At 37.9% G+C, this 18,571-nt stretch overlaps 1 protein-coding gene across 4 annotated transcripts in view; it reads left to right on the forward strand.

The window, feature by feature from the left end:
- The first annotated feature begins 1,449 nt into the window (after window positions 1–1,449).
- LOC129254753 (trithorax group protein osa-like) overlaps window positions 1,450–18,571 on the forward strand; it is a 29,428-nt gene continuing 12,306 nt past the window's right edge. For 2 of the 4 annotated variants that reach the window (XM_064110512.1, XM_064110521.1), the window contains exons 1-13: window positions 1,475–1,736; window positions 7,982–8,140; window positions 9,264–9,337; window positions 10,910–11,028; window positions 11,924–12,352; window positions 12,751–12,885; window positions 13,450–13,598; window positions 13,952–14,123; window positions 14,519–14,740; window positions 15,210–15,380; window positions 15,818–16,110; window positions 17,250–17,617; window positions 17,945–18,212. In XM_064110512.1, the coding sequence (XP_063966582.1) occupies window positions 7,991–8,140; window positions 9,264–9,337; window positions 10,910–11,028; window positions 11,924–12,352; window positions 12,751–12,885; window positions 13,450–13,598; window positions 13,952–14,123; window positions 14,519–14,740; window positions 15,210–15,380; window positions 15,818–16,110; window positions 17,250–17,617; window positions 17,945–18,212 (2,550 nt within the window). In that variant the 5' untranslated portion in view covers window positions 1,475–1,736; window positions 7,982–7,990. Of the gene's footprint in view, window positions 1,747–7,981; window positions 8,141–9,263; window positions 9,338–10,909; window positions 11,029–11,923; window positions 12,353–12,750; window positions 12,886–13,449; window positions 13,599–13,951; window positions 14,124–14,518; window positions 14,741–15,209; window positions 15,381–15,817; window positions 16,111–17,249; window positions 17,618–17,944; window positions 18,213–18,571 lie in introns of all 4 variants that reach the window. The other 2 variants (XM_064110515.1, XM_064110525.1) reach the window with 2 other exon arrangements.

Raw genomic sequence — 18,571 nt, forward strand, 5'->3', positions numbered from 1 at the left:
AACATGATTGCAAAAAAATACCAAAATATTTCAGTCATCCCCCCCACCCATCAACACGGATTTACGCCAGTGCGGCCGGAGGACAATTCATTGCTTCATGTTTTATACAGGTGTTGCATTTTTTTCCCTTTTCTATCCCCATCTGCTGTTTTCTCCCTTCCGTTATCCAATTTATCTCTTAATTCTTTCACCTTCTTCACTTTCTCTTCGCTTAACCGTCTTATCTATGTGATTCATTTGATTGGTGAGGTGTAAGCCTAAATTATCATTATAAAAACTACTTTGAGAGCAACTTTGCCAAATTTTTACTGATCATGCTGGAACAATAATTATAATTTTTTTTTGTACAAGATTCTTTCTCGTATCATTTTGATGCCAAATGTATTATTTTGATATGTATTCTGGAAGTGTGTCACGGTTGTGAAATTGGCTTCCCGTCGGCCGGTGCAATACTCTTCAATTAAGGTTTAGGTCATCGATCGTGAATTAGCTGGGGGCTTTAAAAAAATTATTTTTGGCCTTAATTTTCCGCGTTGTTTTTTTCCGCGCATTTTGTCCACTCTTCAATGGCAAAAGGCAGTGACCTCCCCGCGGGGGGGGGGGGGGGGGGGGGGGGGGGGGACGGGGCTGACTTTTTTTTTAAAATCGAGAACATACCACATTTTATGCGTAAATTGGCTTATATACATTACTTAACACCCGGGGGTTAAAAGATAGCGAGCTATAAGCCTGGAAATTAGTTTTAACCCGTTTTAACCACTTGTTCACTGCAACCATCCTGCCTGTGGGGAATCTACAGGTAGGACTATGGTATGCCAATGCTGTATAGAGCACACACTTTAAAAAATCATTAAAATATCACTTTTGTGACCAAAATTACTAATTTCCATACATTTGCAATTTATTTTTCATTAGTAACCAGGGAATAATTTTTGTATTCACCAGAGCGCTCAAAAACTTAAATTTGAGGCATATTTTTGTGTATGCCCTCTATTGGTGGAAAGTAATATGGTAAGAAAATTTTCATTTTTCAATCTCTATTTTTAATTAAGAAAAAATAATTTAAAGAATCAAATTTACTTAAGAGTCAAGTTATATGATGAACAGCTGTAATGAAAACTGACAGTGTAAAAAAATCAAGCATTTGTCCCAAAGAAAAAGAGAAAATAAGCCAAACATTGCTACCCTTATTTTGCAACACATGGAGATGTAACTGAGAACAAGGTTATATCATAACCTTGTTCATTGAATGAGTGGTTTTAACCAGTAAAAAAAAGCTAATAAATAGCGGTCTTTCTAAGTTCTGCTACTTAAACTGCAAACTTCATCCAGCTGGGAGGTTTAACCTTCCCCTTTCCTGCCTCATCTATGCCCCCCCCCCCGCCCCCGAAGGAAAAAAAATACTAAGTATCCTATACGACAAAGACTGAACAAAACAAGTGCGAGCTTGCGCTTGCGACGTTGTTTACATCCGGGTATTCGTTTAAATGCTTCTGAATTTTGTCCGAACATTGTTTTGTGTGTGAGCTCCGTACCGTCGCCGTTTTTCACACAGTTGACCTTTCGCATATGTCCTTATGTTCTGCTGTCATAGTATTCTTTGGATATTTTGAAAAGTGTACAGTTTGCACTTTTTTTCTTACATCTTCTCTTCTGTAGCGGGGCTGTGCTGAGCGAAGAACCAGTCAAGTTTTGAGAGAAGGTACCCGAGCCGAGCCAGGCTGACAGACGGGCAGGTAAAGACTGGTAAATGCATAGGCTACTTACTATACACATGTTTGAATGTGCGATGAAATGCGTTGTGTACGTGTGCTTGCTTACATGCCAGCGACTGTATACTGTGCTAAATAGAGACTGGCTATTGCCGTGCTTCTTGCCGTGGTGACGGTCGACTCTGACTCTGAGTCTGAGGCGACGTGTCCATTTAAAAATGTTGAAGTCAACAAGATTCTAAATCTAAGTCTAACCAATCCATTGCCACTTCGAAAATTTCGAATGGTTAGGAACGAGATTAAGAATAAGATTAAGATCTTTAATTTTAGACATTTAGTCTTGAAATTGAGTTTTTTGTCTGATGATATGTGATGATTGTGATGGTGAAGACAAGACAAGTTCAACTTCAAGTTGTGGAGTCATTGTTCATTGACATTGGGAGTTGATTGTTAGGCTGAAGTTTTGAAATTAAAAAAGTCTGAGGGGGGGGGGGGATGCTAAAATGTTAATTTGAAATGAAAAATTTGAAGCCAATGTTACAATACGCTATATACGATTGAAAGTACTTATTAATTAAAAGTTAATTTGGCGTTTGTTCCACATTTGCCAGGATCGGGAAAAGGCCCTGTCAAATTGTCATTGACCTTGACATTTTTCCATTCAATGTGACTATCTCGTATCTCGCATGCAGTTGCCTGCAGAAGCGCACGCAAGTCTGATTGCCTGCAGAAAAGTTTTGAAAATTTTGTTACGGCCTACGGGTATGTTGCGGTTATTTCCTGAAACTCACCCACAGGCATATTACAGGGCTTGCATGGTCATCATGGAACAATGTGACACTGACTGACACAGGGCCTTGTCTTAATAAGGTTTGCAAAACAGATAAGATCGACAATTGATGTAGTTCACCAGAACCACTGGTTCACCCCGACCATTCGCCATACAGGAAAATGTACGGGGTGTGACTGATCTGAGACCAGTGCTGCTAACACTGTCATTTCTATGTAGGAACGCGCGAAGTAAAAGAGTCTGACTTACCAATTCTTGTGTTGACCCAAACGCAGATTTTGGTTCTATTTAAACAGGATTCCAATGCCCAATGAGTCAAATATCGTCCTTCATTTGAAGATTTGTTTCTAAATCGGGTAAAATCATAAGGTAATTTTTCCTTATTCTCGTCTGGTCCATAGTCTCCTACGTAAGTATGTCAGCACGCCCTCTTGTGCTGAATAAAAGAAAGCTAGCCACTGAACAGTGGCGACCACAGAGCTGGTTACAATAAGCTCCTACCTGTTTCCGGTGAAGCATAATAATAGGAAGCTCCGTGATCCGGGGACTGTAGTCTTTTTCTCACCTGACACCACTAACGTACCTAAGGGGCAGGGGGGGCAGACTGCACCTCCTGACGAGTCACAACTCATGCAAGGGACGTACCCCTGCCCCCCTGACGAGTCACAACTGATCCCTGAAGAGCCACAAGTGGCCCCCTCTTTTGAACTTGAAGACCTTTTTTTTTTTTTTTCTTTTCAAATTTTTTGGCGGACGAATTTGCCCCCCCCCCCTTTGGAAAATCTTGGGTACGCCACTGCCTGACACTCAATATTTTGTTCACTATTTTTTTTTTTTTACACAAGAATTATTGTTGTCACAGGCGGCGGAGGGGGGGGGGTACACATTCAATACCCCTTAAATTTCAGGAGGAGGGGAGAGTTCTCCTTAAGAAATAAAGAAAAAAAGAAACAAAGAACAAAGACTGAGAAAAAAGTAAGAAATAAAAAATCAAAAGGATTCATTTACGCTCAGAAGAAAAAAGAAAAAAAGGGTAAGGGAAGAGGAAAACAGACAAATGATGCTCTGGATACAGTACTAGAAATATTATAGATAAGCCCCCAAAATAGCCATTTGGAGGTTTTGGACTTTTTTATTCTTTAAACATGTTTATCTAGACGAAACAAAATTGCCAATCTGTCGAGGCTATCGAGACATATTTACCAGAATGCATCACGAGTAGTGTTTCATCCATCCGGGTGGATGAACCTCTATGGCTTCGTGATATTTTTTTCTTTTTCGATTTGTCACGATCAAACACCGTTGAACGAACCAAGAGTAGTGACGGTCACCGGAGGTGGAAAAATCGGTGAGTTTTTAGTCATTTTTCATATTATTTTCAGCAATTAGATCATAATTTGTTATATAAATTTATGTCAAGTATCACACTTGATCTAGTTCGATAAGGTCATGATGTTTGGGTGAGGGAAGGGGAGGAAAATAGTTGATGCTTTTTTTGGCCATGCTAGTGTATACACCCGAGAACGAGGTTATATATTATAACCTCGTTTGTAGGATGAGTGACCAGAACCACGTCCACATCTGTGTACAGTATCAACTAATGTACATGTTGCAAAACTGCATTGTGGATCAAGACGCTGAATATGAATATTTTTTTTACAAACCAATTGTGTGAAAGCATAATGTAGATGCAGTTTGTAAAACATTGTCATGCCATCATCATTCATAATAGTAGGTAATCTTTTATCGATCACTTTCCTCAATTCCATCTCCATCTCATATTACCATTATCAATGTTATCAGTATCATCCACATCATATCCAGGGAAAAAATTAAAATTTTTTTTTTCCTGTGGCTGTTTATGAGCTCACCAGACCGAATTTACCACATTGTATTAAAGTTTACATTGGACCCTACATGGATGCGAATTTTAGAGGCTCTTTTTTAGTTTTCCAGGGCTCTGTACTAGGCATTTTGAGGGCAAATTCGCCCGAGCCCTCGTGTAATTTTATCTCTGATCATATCCTTCAGCATACCCATCTCCATCCTCATCATCTGCTTCATCTTTTCATTTTTCATTATTGTCCTCATCTTCATCAATTATCTTAATCTCCCCCCATGAACTCATCTAAAAAAATATATATTTCAGGACATTTCCCAGTTATTTTTGTGTGCATCCCTATCTGCATATTTTACGCCATGCGCGTTGACGTCACAATAAGTGCACAGTAGTGTAAAGGGGCTACAGGTATCAGCTGATTTTCCCAGTCATCGGCATTCTAACAGCAACTTTTGGTGTCTTATTTTACAAAGTTATAATAGCTGAAAATAATCTATGGACCAAATTCTAAGTAAATGCCTCTACTTTTACCTCTTCAGAATACTTTACTCTGCACTGCAGTGCTACAAAGTATGACAAATATGACCTCAAGTTTATGGGATAGTGGTGAAGAATTATCCTTTGTGTAGATACATGTACATGCCTTTGGATGTGTTTTTAAAAGCACATTTGCTCCCACAAAAGTGCTGATAGTTTGTAAACAAGCACATGAACCCCAATTTTTTTTACTAAAATGTAGCATTTATTGTACTTCTTAAATTTTATAAATTTCATTTTTTTAGATATGTTTTTCGTCTTTCACACCTTATTTTCAAAATTGAAGGTCCTGCTACTCTTTAAAGAGCAAACCAATAGCAATATGAGTGGATTAATTGTCAACTACATGTAAATGCAATATTTGGTTAAAATTAGATGGATTTTGGCTGAGTAATAGAGGTACATGTATAAAGTATAAACTCAGCGTTGTGATCTCATGGGGTCTAAAAATGCACATTTATTTTCATTGTGTATTTCTTGAGACCTCTCAAATGGGTGATCTTCAAAGCTCGATGCAAGAAATCAAACACATTAACCCATGTTATCTTTTGCACAACTTGGAATATTTAGGTGCTGAAGTAACTGCAAAGTTTGGTAAAAATGACATGGAATAATGAAAATCTTTAAAATTCAATAACTTTGTTATCCGATTTTGATCAAATTTTCAGCATTTTGCTTTGCGAATTTTACTCTATTTATTGAGATACATGTATAAATATTTCCAGCCTGGACCATCCCTTTGGTATCAGATGAAGTTTGACCAATTTTTATTCGATCTAACAGAAAATTGCCATTTACAGATTGTAAGAATATGATATGATGACAATCACAAGCAGTGGCCTATGCTGCAAATGTGGTTACATTTGTTTACTGACACTCTGCTAATGGTTATGTTTTTTGTAATCTATGGGAATGTTGATAATTTAGCCAATTGATAATTTAGCATTGCGAAGTTTTACTTTTCTGAATTACTTTAATAAACCTTGTTTGTTTATGGGGTAAAATATCTTTAAAAAACTCTACTATAAAGTGCATTTCAGAAAAAAATAATCCAAATCTAGAGGGCTGATATTCAGATCATATTTAATTTTGTGAAATAGTTTTGTATGGATATGAAAGAGAAACTTGTCAGCTTTCCATTGATACCCTATTTGTACCATTTGCGCCATGCATGACCAAATTAATTGATGTTGAAGATAACAGGTGAAGGTACCACTTTTTCCAAGTTTTGGTAAAGTGGCTAAAATGTGCGCTTGATAGAATAAAATGTAGAGTAATTTTTGGAAAGAACAGTGAAGGCATTCCTCTGAAATAATGATTGAAAGATTAATGTCTTATTCATCCACACCTTCAACATGTCTTCTCCTTTGCACACAAAACCGGTATCGTGGAGGAATTAAGGATATCTTGGACAGCTCACAGCTCGTCTTACCATTGCCAGATCATTGCACAAATAGCATGCACCTCATGTCGAATTTGGCCCTGCAAATCATCAAGATCGTGAGGAGGAATTACAAGTACCTTGTTTTTAAGTGTCTCCAAAAGAAATAATCACAGGGTGCGAGGTCAGGGGATCTTTGTGGCCATTCTACATTATGGTTAAGGGCAACAACTTGATGTCTAAAGAGTTCTTGGAGTCTATCTCAAACAATGTTGGATTGAAGGACAGGAGTCCTCCTGCTAGTCCTGAATCCACCAAAGATGCAGGTACACTCCTCAAACCTGCCTCTCAAAATGTTGGTCCAACGACTGTGGTACATGTACGATCTCCATGTTAATCATTTGAAAGTACATTTGTCCACTCACACACCTTTAGAAGAAAAAGTCCAATAAAGATTTTTGCTAACATCGTTGAAAGTATTCACATCAGCATCTGCCCTTTCATCAAGTTTTTCCAAAACTTCGAAAAAGTGGCATTTGCACCTGTTGTCTTCAACATTACTTAATTTGGTCATGCATGGCACAAACGGTACAAATAGGGTATTCGGAAAGCTGATGAGTTTCTCTTTCACATCCATGCAGAATAATTTCACAAAATTAAGTATAATTTGAATACCAGCCCTCTAGGTTTGGATTACCTTTTTTCTGAAATGCACTGTAGAGTTATCCTTGCTCCCCTAAAAATAAACAGCATGCATAAAATGCAGGTAGCAAATTATGATGTGAAGGCTTGAAAAAACATGCAGCTCCAAGTATTCACTTTGATTTTCACATAAAAGAGATAAATTCAGTGCCGTCTAGGTTTTTATTTTTACGAGGTTTTTATCATGGCTGCAGCATCGTCATCAGCTGCATCTGATTCTTCAGACTTTGAAGATTCAGGTTCTGAATATTATTCCAGCAGTTCAATTTATTTACTTTGAATCCACACATGCAACCACAATAGGCACTTCATGCTCCAAACTTCAAAAACACTCAGCAGCTTCCTTCCCTGACGTCATAAATGGTCACGTGATATACGAAACCCAATCAGGCTGAATTTTTGTGGGTGGGGCGAATTTGGCTCAATTTTTAATATAAAATTGCCTTTGAACCTGATGTGGAATGTTTTTCGGGTAAAATTTTGATGGAATCGTAATTAGTAACCACTAAGCTAACAAATAAATCAGCATCTTTGCTGTATTTCATGGGACCTTCATATTGTCATAACTTCCTTATTTTACATCTGATTTTGATAAAATTGTCAATGTTTTGCTTATTTTATTTTTCTCTATTTATTCAAATCAACATTTTTCTAGGGTGGACTTGACCTTTAATAGTAACAAAATTGAAGGTTTGAACTTTTTTCTAGAATTCCAGATAATGGATTTGTATCAAATAACTTGGTAACTGAATAAAGCAGTTACCTTTTAACTTTCAATTAATGCACAATAATGTAATCAGTGAAGTAAAAGCCGATTAATTTGTGTCCCACGATCTGTGCAGAGTTCTATTCAATTTTTAATTTCTTATATACCAGTAGATTACTGTGATTCATGGCGTCCAATCTGTTCATTATAATGATGTAATAATTGCAATAGCAGATATTTAAAAAACAACTTCAAGATTTCCTTCAATTATTACATGTGGTTATTATCAATTTCTTTATGTTTTGTTGTATAGGTTGAGAGGATGACAAATGAGAAAGAAGAAGAAGGAGGAGGTGGTGGAGGAGGAGGAGGAGAAGGAGGAGGAGGGAAAGAGGAGGAACCTGGTGGAACCATGAAAGATGATAGCAAGTCTTCAGAAGGTCATAAAAAGATCAAGTGGCGCTACACTGGGGTAAATATTTATGTTTATTATAGCTTGTGTCAATTCAATAAAACTCTAAGCTTTTTTTTTTTTTTTTAAATCTGACCCACTCCTCCCCTTCCTTTTCAGGAAGGCCCCACATATACATGTAGGGGTCAGACATGCTTTCTAGAATTGACATTTGGTGAATGTTCAATAATGTGAGTTATAATAGAGTACCATCTAAAACTTCAATCTTAACAAAAGTACATCAACTGTTAAAATCTTTTCATCCATTGTGCACTATGATTAATTTGAATTTTACCGTTGGTGATACATGGTGCTCTATTGTTTATAGTTTTTTGTATCATTTTCCTTTTCCATGCATGAGGGATGGTTATGTCTTTAAAAAAAAAAACAGCTCGCTAAGTTATCTTATTATGATAAAATTTCATGTCTATTTGCAAAATAACCCTGTAGTGGATCGCTTTGGATGATGGACAGCGCACTCTAATAGTAAACTGGTATTGGTCATAGATATCAGAACTTGTCCTTGTTGTTTATCTCAAGGGTTTCAGGGGAATTTTTTGCTGGGGACATGTTTTAAAAATGTTTTAAGGTGCCAGAGATTTAGAATCAATTTTATAATTTTAAGAAAAGGCTATTCTCAGAGAAGAAGTGATGTTTCTTACCAAAATAGCCGGGAAGGCAAATGAAATGGAATAGAAGTCACCAACATCACAGATGAATGCACCATTGGTCAGGAAATGTTTAAAATTGGTTTTACATGTAGATGCTAGCAAAATTAAAATCAGTTTTATACATTTTTTAAGAATGAGCTTTCTGCTCTCTAAGAAGAAATATAAATTATGCATCTTCCCAAAATAGTCAGCAAGGCAAATGAAATGAAATAATATACCGCCAGCACAGATGAATGCATGATCATTTGCATTTGAATATGATCACAAATATTACTTTCCTTAGCCAATGTTATTTGCTTCTAAAGTTAAGTTTAACTTCAAGGACCTCTGTATGAAACAGCACACATGTCACTGATTTTGTTGAGTTTCCCATTACTCTCATCCTAACATTGGAAACAAATACAAAAGTTCATTTAACTTAATAGTATTAATGTCAACATTGAATTGATATTAACTTTGTGTTTGATTCTCAGGATGAATTATGGGACCTTCGTAACACTCCTGCATCAAGGAAGAAGCCTGCTTGTCTGCTCAGTGAATTTTGCGAGTAAGTTTTAGGAGAAATCTCTTCTTTATTTGATTATTTTTTTAAAAAGATTGCCTGTTTATCCCCTTAAAGTTCCAATGCTCGGAGTTTCTTTGATAGTATCTTGTGGCAGCAAAAAAATACACGGGAATAACGAGCGATTATGCTCTGATAAGCCCTAAGCAGAATTCTTCTTTAGAAATAACTTCTCATCACCTCTCCAATATTTTAACAAACACTGGCCCAATTAGGGCTGGGTCAAAATATTTAGATGCTGTCCAAATGAGTGTTCAAAGCATACACGTTTACCTATTTTGAAAACTATTTTTCTGTATTATCTGGAGATCGTTTTCATTTAGTTGAAAACTAAAAAAAGAAAGAAGGAATGTTTACCTCTTTTGACTCTGAAAGATCATTTTATGACTTTACACTTGGCCAAACACCATAAATGCCTTCATGTGGGACTACAATATGTAGTTCCACATGAAGACTTCCATGGTTTTGAACATAAATGTAACAAATAATTTTTATCTCTTGATGGATGATTCCAAGAATAAAAATTACAATGAAAATGTACTGAGAATGAAACATGGTGCAACCAGTTAGGCTCTCTTTAATGAAAACAAAAAACAAAACACAACATTCGCACAGAATTAACCCTCAGACATGAAAATTAGACTATTAAAAATGATTTATTTCAGACAACATATTTAGGAGCGATCACTATTAATTTTGTAATATCTAGTTTCCACTGTAACGATTTGCGCTACAATTGAAACGGTGGTCTTACTCATGGAGTAATGGTAGTGATCGTATCAAAACAGTCATGGCAGCCGTATTGATCGTAAAATATTTGAATGGTTCAAATATTTTCGCGATCAGTTACGAAGGGCCAATCATGGTGTTTGTCACGGATCGCACGGCATTGGGAACTTGGTATTAACAGATTCCACTGTTAGTGTTTATATGGAAAAGTTATATACTTTAATTTGTGAATCCTGCGCAGTATCAACTAATTTGTACTTATACAGAGAGTATCATGTTGATGTTGCCATCATACTAATATTACAATCCCTAGTGTAGATTGTGGGAGGATACTTAGGGTTCAGCAGCATTATGCCAGCACTAAGACATATTCATGTATGACTCCATAGGCCACATCACTCAACGCAATCATAAACTTTAGGTAGAATTGTTGATGTGGATTTAGTTTTAATGTATTTCACCAAGTCCAAAGTGCCAATCTTTTTTCCACAGTTGCATATGGCCACCGATGTGCATGTAAATCAATTTTTTTAATCTCGTAACTTCTGAAGGTTTCCATGGCGAAGAAGAATAGTGTAGTAGGTTTCACGATACACCTTGTATCTTTCTTGGGCAAGTGTTGGTCCTGAAAAGGACCACCCAATCTCTGATGAAATCTCCTTAGAATTATTAATGAATATGTTGAGTAGATGAAAGACATTTTTATTTCAGAGTACATGCTTGTACAGTCAGTAGGAATACATTGATTTATAAATTTTCTAACTTCTAGATGCGTAAAATTAATTTATTACTAACATGGGCTATTGATTTTTCTTATTCAAATCACAGTGAGAAAGGGATATGGGAACCGGAACTGTGGCATGCATCTTTCTCTGGTCGAAGATCAAGAGGTCCTTCACCATTAAACCTCTATGAGCCTAAGGAACCACTTCGCAAGAAGTACTCAGGTGCGTGTACATATATGAGAAGTTAGGCACTTCTCAACAAGAATCAGAGCCATGCCTTCACCCGATATTCTTTTCAGTGCTAATCCTCATATTTCATCATAGATTAAACAGTGGGCAATGCAGGAAAAGCACTGTGTAAGACATGTCATAGTAGGATTCTGCATAGATAAGACTTTTTAGTTGCCTTGATTATATAATTCTATGGATTCACTTTAAATGATATAACTTAGTGAAAGAATGTTGGAGATGTCTGAAATAATTTTTTTTACATTCAGTTATATCCTCAGATTCAGCTGGCACAAAATGGTTAAGGTGATACTTACTAGGGTTCAAATGTTAACCTGGGGTACAAAATGTTTAGATTCATCTGTTTTACTTCATTTTGCTAAAAAATGAAAAAGAAATGTATGAGAAATGTACCACATATTCAGTTTGTTTTCTGTGCAAAGTGATTTCTGTGAGCCTTACAATAAATGGACAGTGCTCACTCAAGTGTAACATTCTGTCAAAACTTTTACTTTCATTTGATAGATGAGACCCAATCCCAAGAATATGTGTGAAACAATTATCCCCATGTTGTATATATTTAAATTCCTAGGACTTTTTCATAGTTTAACCTTTTTATTGATGCGCACTGTATAATAAAATGGTTCCATGAGATTTGCTCTGGTGACAATTGCTCCAATGGAAAAACTGCACGTTAAGCCAAATAAAAACCCAACCTCCAAAACTAAATATACCATAATTCTAATCTTTACATTATTCTGAACTAAAATTATTACAATCCTAACTCAAACTCTGTGCCATTGAGATATTTAGACCAGAGTAAATGTCGCAGGAGCGTATGTTGTGACACCAATACAATACTGTGGATATTTTCATTGTGATGTATTAGATGCCAAGGAGAGGATTCTTGATGAGAAAGATGGTATTGTTCTCAGTCCCCAGCGCAGAAGCTTCGGTCTCGGATGTCAGATGGCATTCCAGCCCCCTGGGCATGCCTCCGAACGACATCACAACCACAGCCCCACAGAGGGCAAAGACCACGATCGTCCTATACGCACCATCACCCGGCCAGGAACTGGGCGCATCATCACAAGGAATCGTCCTCCTGTGGATAGCAGCGATCGAGAGATTCTGCGCGACAGGGATCGTGATCGAGACCGGGACCGCGATCGGGACCATGATATGGACAGGGAATGGATCAGGAACAGGAACAGAGACAGAGATTTTGACCGAGACAGGGACAGAGATAGAGATTTCCGTGATATGGATAGAGGTGGAGGAGGTCGCCAAGGTTTCAATAGATATTATAATAGGCAAAGTAAGTGGAAGATATGGGGCTATTCCAAGTATCATACAAAATAGAATTTCAGATGATTTTGTTATTGATTTGCTACTATTTTATAGAATCTAACACTTGCAGGTTGAATATGTTTCAATTGTTGTGAGAAATAAGAGGGCTTTTGCTTTTATAGAATGTAACATTCATTGTGCAAAGTATGCCACTTTCACTATGATTTAATCCAAAATAAATGTAATGGATCATAAATACGGGCAATTCTAATGAACATGTATGGAAATTTTATGAGAGAAGTTCAGTGTAAACACTTCAAATTGTCAACTCAGATCCAGCATACTATTATACATCAAGAGGATTTTTTTGGGGGTCTATTTTGTGTTTGGGAATCTACTGATGTTTACTGTATATCCTGTACCTAGATTACCGTCGTCGTAATGAGGAGACTCCTGAGTGGTTCACAGTGGGTCCTACCAGCCAATCAGATACTATTGCTCTCCATGGGTTTGATGAACATGAAGAAGACAGTGGCAGTGAACCAGAGGTTAAAGGCAGACGTAAGTTATCATTTTGAGAGAATGTGATCCATTTATTTTGGGAAGTGGAGGAGTGATGTCTAATTGTGTGATTTGAACATAGTGAGCTACCATAAGCACCTTAAGCTGTTTTAACCAACTTTTTTGGCCTTTCAAATTGTTATGCCACAGAAAATGGGGATGAAAGGATAAAAATTGTGCTTGTCCACTGTGAAATATAAGAGACATATTATGATAATGATAATGCTTTTAAGTAACCTGTGATTTCATTGCATTGAAAAAAAATCCTTCCTGTAATTACTCTGGTTAGAGAGAGGCAAATTTATATTTGTGCTAACAACCCATTAACTTTACTTCATTGAATGAATGCCTTCCTGTTGTTAACTTTGTCGTGTAGACTGAGGTAAACATTTGTATTTTCAAATTTATGTTTTGCCAAAGAATGTGAAGCAGAAACATGTGGTCCACAATATTGGCAGAATAAAACTTGAAAAGGCTCTCGGGACACATAGCTATGAGCTTTGTGTAACAAGCCCCAGGACAGCCCTTCAGATTTGATTGCCAATTTGACATTATTTTTTGCAGGTCCGTCTGTTGCTGATAGGAATGGAAGTATGGAGACAGCCAGTTCCAGTTCACCTGAAGTCTCTCATGAAAGTGGGAACAACACCAGTGGGGCTACCTCAGGAAAGGACTTTGATGTCAATGATTTCTTCAAGCTGGAGAACATGCTGGTATTTCTCTTGAAATACGTTTTCTTAAAATACTTTTGTTCACAATGGATAGCCAACTATGGCTTAGATCTGTAGTGATTTATCTGTTTTATTGTTGCTAAATGGTCATATATTTTTTGTTTTGGCGGTGGGAAGTCCAAGTTTAATTCAGAAAGAGTCTAGCAGAAAAATATTGGAACAAGCTGATATAGTATAAACTGCCTTCTCAAAGGGATTAGTCATTAAGTAGCTGTTGGGGAAAAGGTAGTGTGTGTGTGTGTTTAAGTTCATGCAGGAAGTTTATGTAAAATGAACCTTGTTTTTTCCCTTTCATTGCTGTGTGTAGATTCATTATATCCTTCTATTATTTTCAGCCCCAGATACCCAATCCAGACGAAGGAGAGACAGTCTCGGGAAAGAGCCGCTTCAGCCATCTCTTCAACACCCAGAGAACCCGTACTGATAGCAGCGGTACAAGCCGTAGTAACAGCCGTCGATCATCACCCCATGATCCTGAACTGGAGCTATACCATTCTGGGCTTGAACGTAAGTTGGTGTTATTATCCAGTTGTTTGTTCATAAGGGGATTTGCAATTGCATTAATCACAGATATATTGTTTTTTTTATCTAGATATTCTTTGCCTTATGAACATTCTTGCTGCTTCATTTCTATTGAAATTATGTTGAAGTATTTAATGAAAGCAAAATCTTCTGTTGAATTTTCATGGCACATGCTCATTTAGGCACCATTTTGTGAAGTCATTCATTATTCATCACATCAGTATGAGTAATCACAATTGAATCATACTTTGGTGAAAATACAGAAAAAGTGAAAGAAAAAAGAAGAAAATTTCAGGGATTTTATTCTAAGTGTCCTTTGATAAATGTTAGCAAAGTTGCTCTTTAATATTTTATTTGTTCTGTTCCAATCTGTATTACAGAGTTAATCGGTAGACCGAGTCCCACAGTGATGATGGGGGAGCGTCTCTTCACCCCTATCAAACCAGCTGAGGGTGTATCAATGAGCACCCAGATGGCATTATTGGGCATGATGCAGAAGAACAAGCAACACAATGAGGCATCTAATCCTCCCTCAATACCCCAACCACAGCCACAGAAGAATGGTGACGAGGACTACAGGAAAACAGTAGTCAAGCAGAAATGTTAGTATAGTCATTTGAGGGGGCCTAAGAGTATTACTATGGCAGGCCATTAATCTAACTGATTGCTCGTTCATTCTTGTGTCCTATTTCAAATATGAGTCAACAGTTTTTTTTGCAATTTTTGGAAAGCAAGACTGAAGTGAAAGGAAAAAAAAACTCAAATGACCTCATGTGATCTATGGCAAATATAAGAATGAAAATATGCTGATGAGTATTCAACAATTGCAGATATGAATAAAATGATTTTGGAGATCTATTGGGCTTGATATATTCCAGTTGTTTGTAAGGTCACATATAATTCTGAACAGCTCTCTTTAAACACTCCTTTTATATTAGGAATTATTTTCTTTTTTTAATGTGCACAGAAAGGAGAAATACATGTAGTATGAATTCTTGTTGCATGGATATGAACACTGATAGTCATGTTCACTTTGCAAGTCATTTTTTTATGCATGCATTTTACTGACAGTGATGGCAGGACAGGCAAAGAGTTTAGCCGAGATCGAGGCAGACATGAAGAAGAGCTCAGTCAACCAAAGCCCTTCGTCGGGGAACAGCCCTGCCCATTCTGGAAGTGGTTCTGGTACTCCTAACCATGCCCATCCTGGTGGTATGCGAGCTGGGGGAGCTTCTCACTATAGTATGTATTACCTATAAAGATTCTATGCTATCAATGGTCATAGGAGCAGGGTGTAATTTTTACTATAAACTGTTGGACAATACAGGAAAAAAATGGGTATCTGCATGTAGACTTGCGCCATCAACAACCGAGATCGGGGGGAGGGGGGTCAAATAAGCCACCTGCCACCCCCCGGGGCTACGCAGTTTTTAAATAGCCCAGGCTATATTATGTGTTAATATAATGTTATCATTTTTATCTCGAGACCTGTTGCTTTTGTTGGTGATGAATTTTATATATACATGGGGAGCTAGGTACCTTTTAATGTTTTATGTATAAATGCCATTTTAAATACTGTTCATGAAGATAATAATGATAGTAGCAAAATTTTAGCATTTTTTTCCATAGGACACAAAGTGCAACTATGACTATATATCTTCCTTACTATTGTTTTACAGTAATTGGGGGCCAGGCTAAGAGTTTGGCTGAGATCGAGGCAGACCTGAAGAAGACTAGCCTGAATCAGAGCCCAGCTGGTGGGGGCAGCCCTGCCCACTCGGGGAGTGGACCCAGTACCCCATCAAACATGGCCCATCCTGGCGGTGTCAGTGGTGGAGTCTTACCTCACCAGCTGTTTGGAGCAGGAGGTCAGCAGGGGCGTGCTAGCTCACCTCCAAAGGGCGGTGACCAGTCAGCATTCAATAGCTTCATTGCTAGTATGAAGGCAGGAGGAGGTTTTGCTGGTACAGAGGTAAGGTCGATATTTGATTTCAATGTTGGTCGATTATCGCCAGCAAAATATAGCTGATAGCATGATACATTGCTGTCTCTGAATATCCATTATGAGCTGCAATTTGTTGAGAGCAAGGAAGGGGGAAATGGAAGTGAGGTTTCATGGGTGCTTGTCCAGGAAAAGTGGGCATTCGGATACAACAAAAGCTCTGAGTTGGTTTCAAGCAATACAGAGCAGTATTAAATAAAAATAATTATAAAATAGAGTATTTCTAAAGCGCCAAATCCACACTGATTATGTGCTCAAGGCGCTGTGAAAAGGAAATAAGAGAAAAATTACATGGAGCAGGAAGGTCAATGAATAGTGTTTAACCTTTCATAATCGACAATACTTTGGTCATATCCTGTTTCCGCAATATGTCAGTATGATCATAAACCATTCTCAAACATTCAATATTTTTTCATTATCGCATAAGGTTGATAATATTGAAATATATATAGCACTAATTGTCATGTGAGAACATGATTAAAATATAAGGAAATATTATTGCCATAAAACCTGCATGTGGAGACCGCCCATGATGAGCATTTGTTTTTTGTGGATAGGTTATTGTAATACACATTTTGATGGGGTATACTTATCGAGACAAACCAAAGTACTGGTCAGGTGGCTCTTCTCTATAGGAAGTCACTAGAGCTGATTTGAGTCTATTTGTGTGATGGTGTCAATGTATGTCCTGGAGAAAGTGCTTGCTTGTCAATAAGAACGACTGGGTAATCACTGGACCATTTCAGTGTATATTTTCACCTGTGTGCATTCAGAACTGTAAATTAAGAGACTATTAATGGGGAAAAGAGGGGAAATTCTCTTGCCAGAGCAAGTTTTGTTACATTTTTTCAGACCGTTTCAAAAAAATTTCTAGAATTTTGAGCCAGTATATCTCCCCTGTTTGTTATTTTTTAAACATGTAGGGCATGAGATTAGAGGGTAAATGAATTTAAAGTTTGATATGACCTGATTAATTCAGGTTTAGAATCTTAGACTTGGTAGAAAAAAATATTTTGAACACTAGTATTCAATGTATTGATTGGTTTAAAATGTAACTTTCAATCTCGAATTTAGAATGATGATAGACTTGTTTCAAATATCCAACTCAGAAAAGAGAAGAACAAACGTCATCCCCCAAACCAGTTCACCCAGGGCTTGTTCAGCGCACTGCATCACCACCTCCTGGCCACACCCATGGCCATGCCCCCAGTGCCCCGTCAGCCATGGAGAAGGTTGCAATGATGATGAAGGCATCAGAGCATCCACAGGAAGCTAGGCAACCTCATCCCCAGGCTCAGCAGCAACTGCCACCCCATCACCCTCTGGCACACCAGCACATGCAGGGCCAGCAGCAGCAGCAGGCAGGGAGGGGTGTGTCTCCATTACCACCAGGTCTCATGGCAAGACACACCCAGCCCCATCCAGGGGCACAGCAACCACCCAGGGAAGGACCTATTCTCAACCTGCCAGATAATCGGTGAGCCTTGCCATTTCTTTGCATCTGTACATGAGTTTGTCTGAATAAGTCAGCATTTTATGCAGTTTGTGTATGCATGATGATGGTGGTGTTGTGTAATGTGATATATTTGTTCCAGGGAGACTTTTTTGTAACTTATGAAATGCTTGTGAATATTTTACCTTTAAGATGATATATGTGTAGATTGTAGATCATTTGCGAATGATGATATAACATGTCATGGGTGAAGCACACTCAGATTTATATTACAAATATCTATGGATGATGGCAAGGACTAATGCTTCCCAAACACTCCCATGTCAAAATTTTCTTCCCTCAACTCTACAGTGGACCTTCTCCCGTCAACCAGGAGGTGATGGCTACACTCTTCAAGAACCATGCCCCTCCTGCCACCACCACCACTACCGCTCCTACCAGCGGTCCTGCTCCTCATCCCCTTGGGTTGCAGCAACAAGCAAGCCACCAGGCCCCCAGTATGCCTCCCAGGGGTCTACCAGCTAACGTGGAGCAGATGCAAGCATTGATGAGGCAGAACCCAGAGCAGATGGCTGCTCTCATCAGACAGTATCAGGTGCATCAGCAACATCAACTGGCTGTAAGTGCTAGTTATTCATTAGCATTAGAACCATAGCAGATAAGGAGTTCCTAAAATCTGTTAGAAGGCAGCTTTAGATTTAGTGACACATCTTCTGTGACACTTTTGTATGGCCAAATATACTGTGGATGCTCAAGGCAAGGAGTAATACAGGTACAGTAGCATCTGCTAACATACGCTGGCACATAGGAAGAATCAAGAGATATGTGCAGCAACCTCAGAGATTCGTACAGGCCATAGGGTGGGCAAAAGAATATTAGGGTGCATTTATAATTACTTTCATTTCTAATATTCTATTTATTTTGTGCAAGTGCATAACAATATTTTTGCCGCATATGCGTGTCACAGAATTTACATCG

This window comes from Lytechinus pictus, chromosome 2, assembly GCF_037042905.1.
Source record: "Lytechinus pictus isolate F3 Inbred chromosome 2, Lp3.0, whole genome shotgun sequence".
Taxonomy (NCBI): Eukaryota; Metazoa; Echinodermata; class Echinoidea; order Temnopleuroida; family Toxopneustidae; genus Lytechinus; species Lytechinus pictus.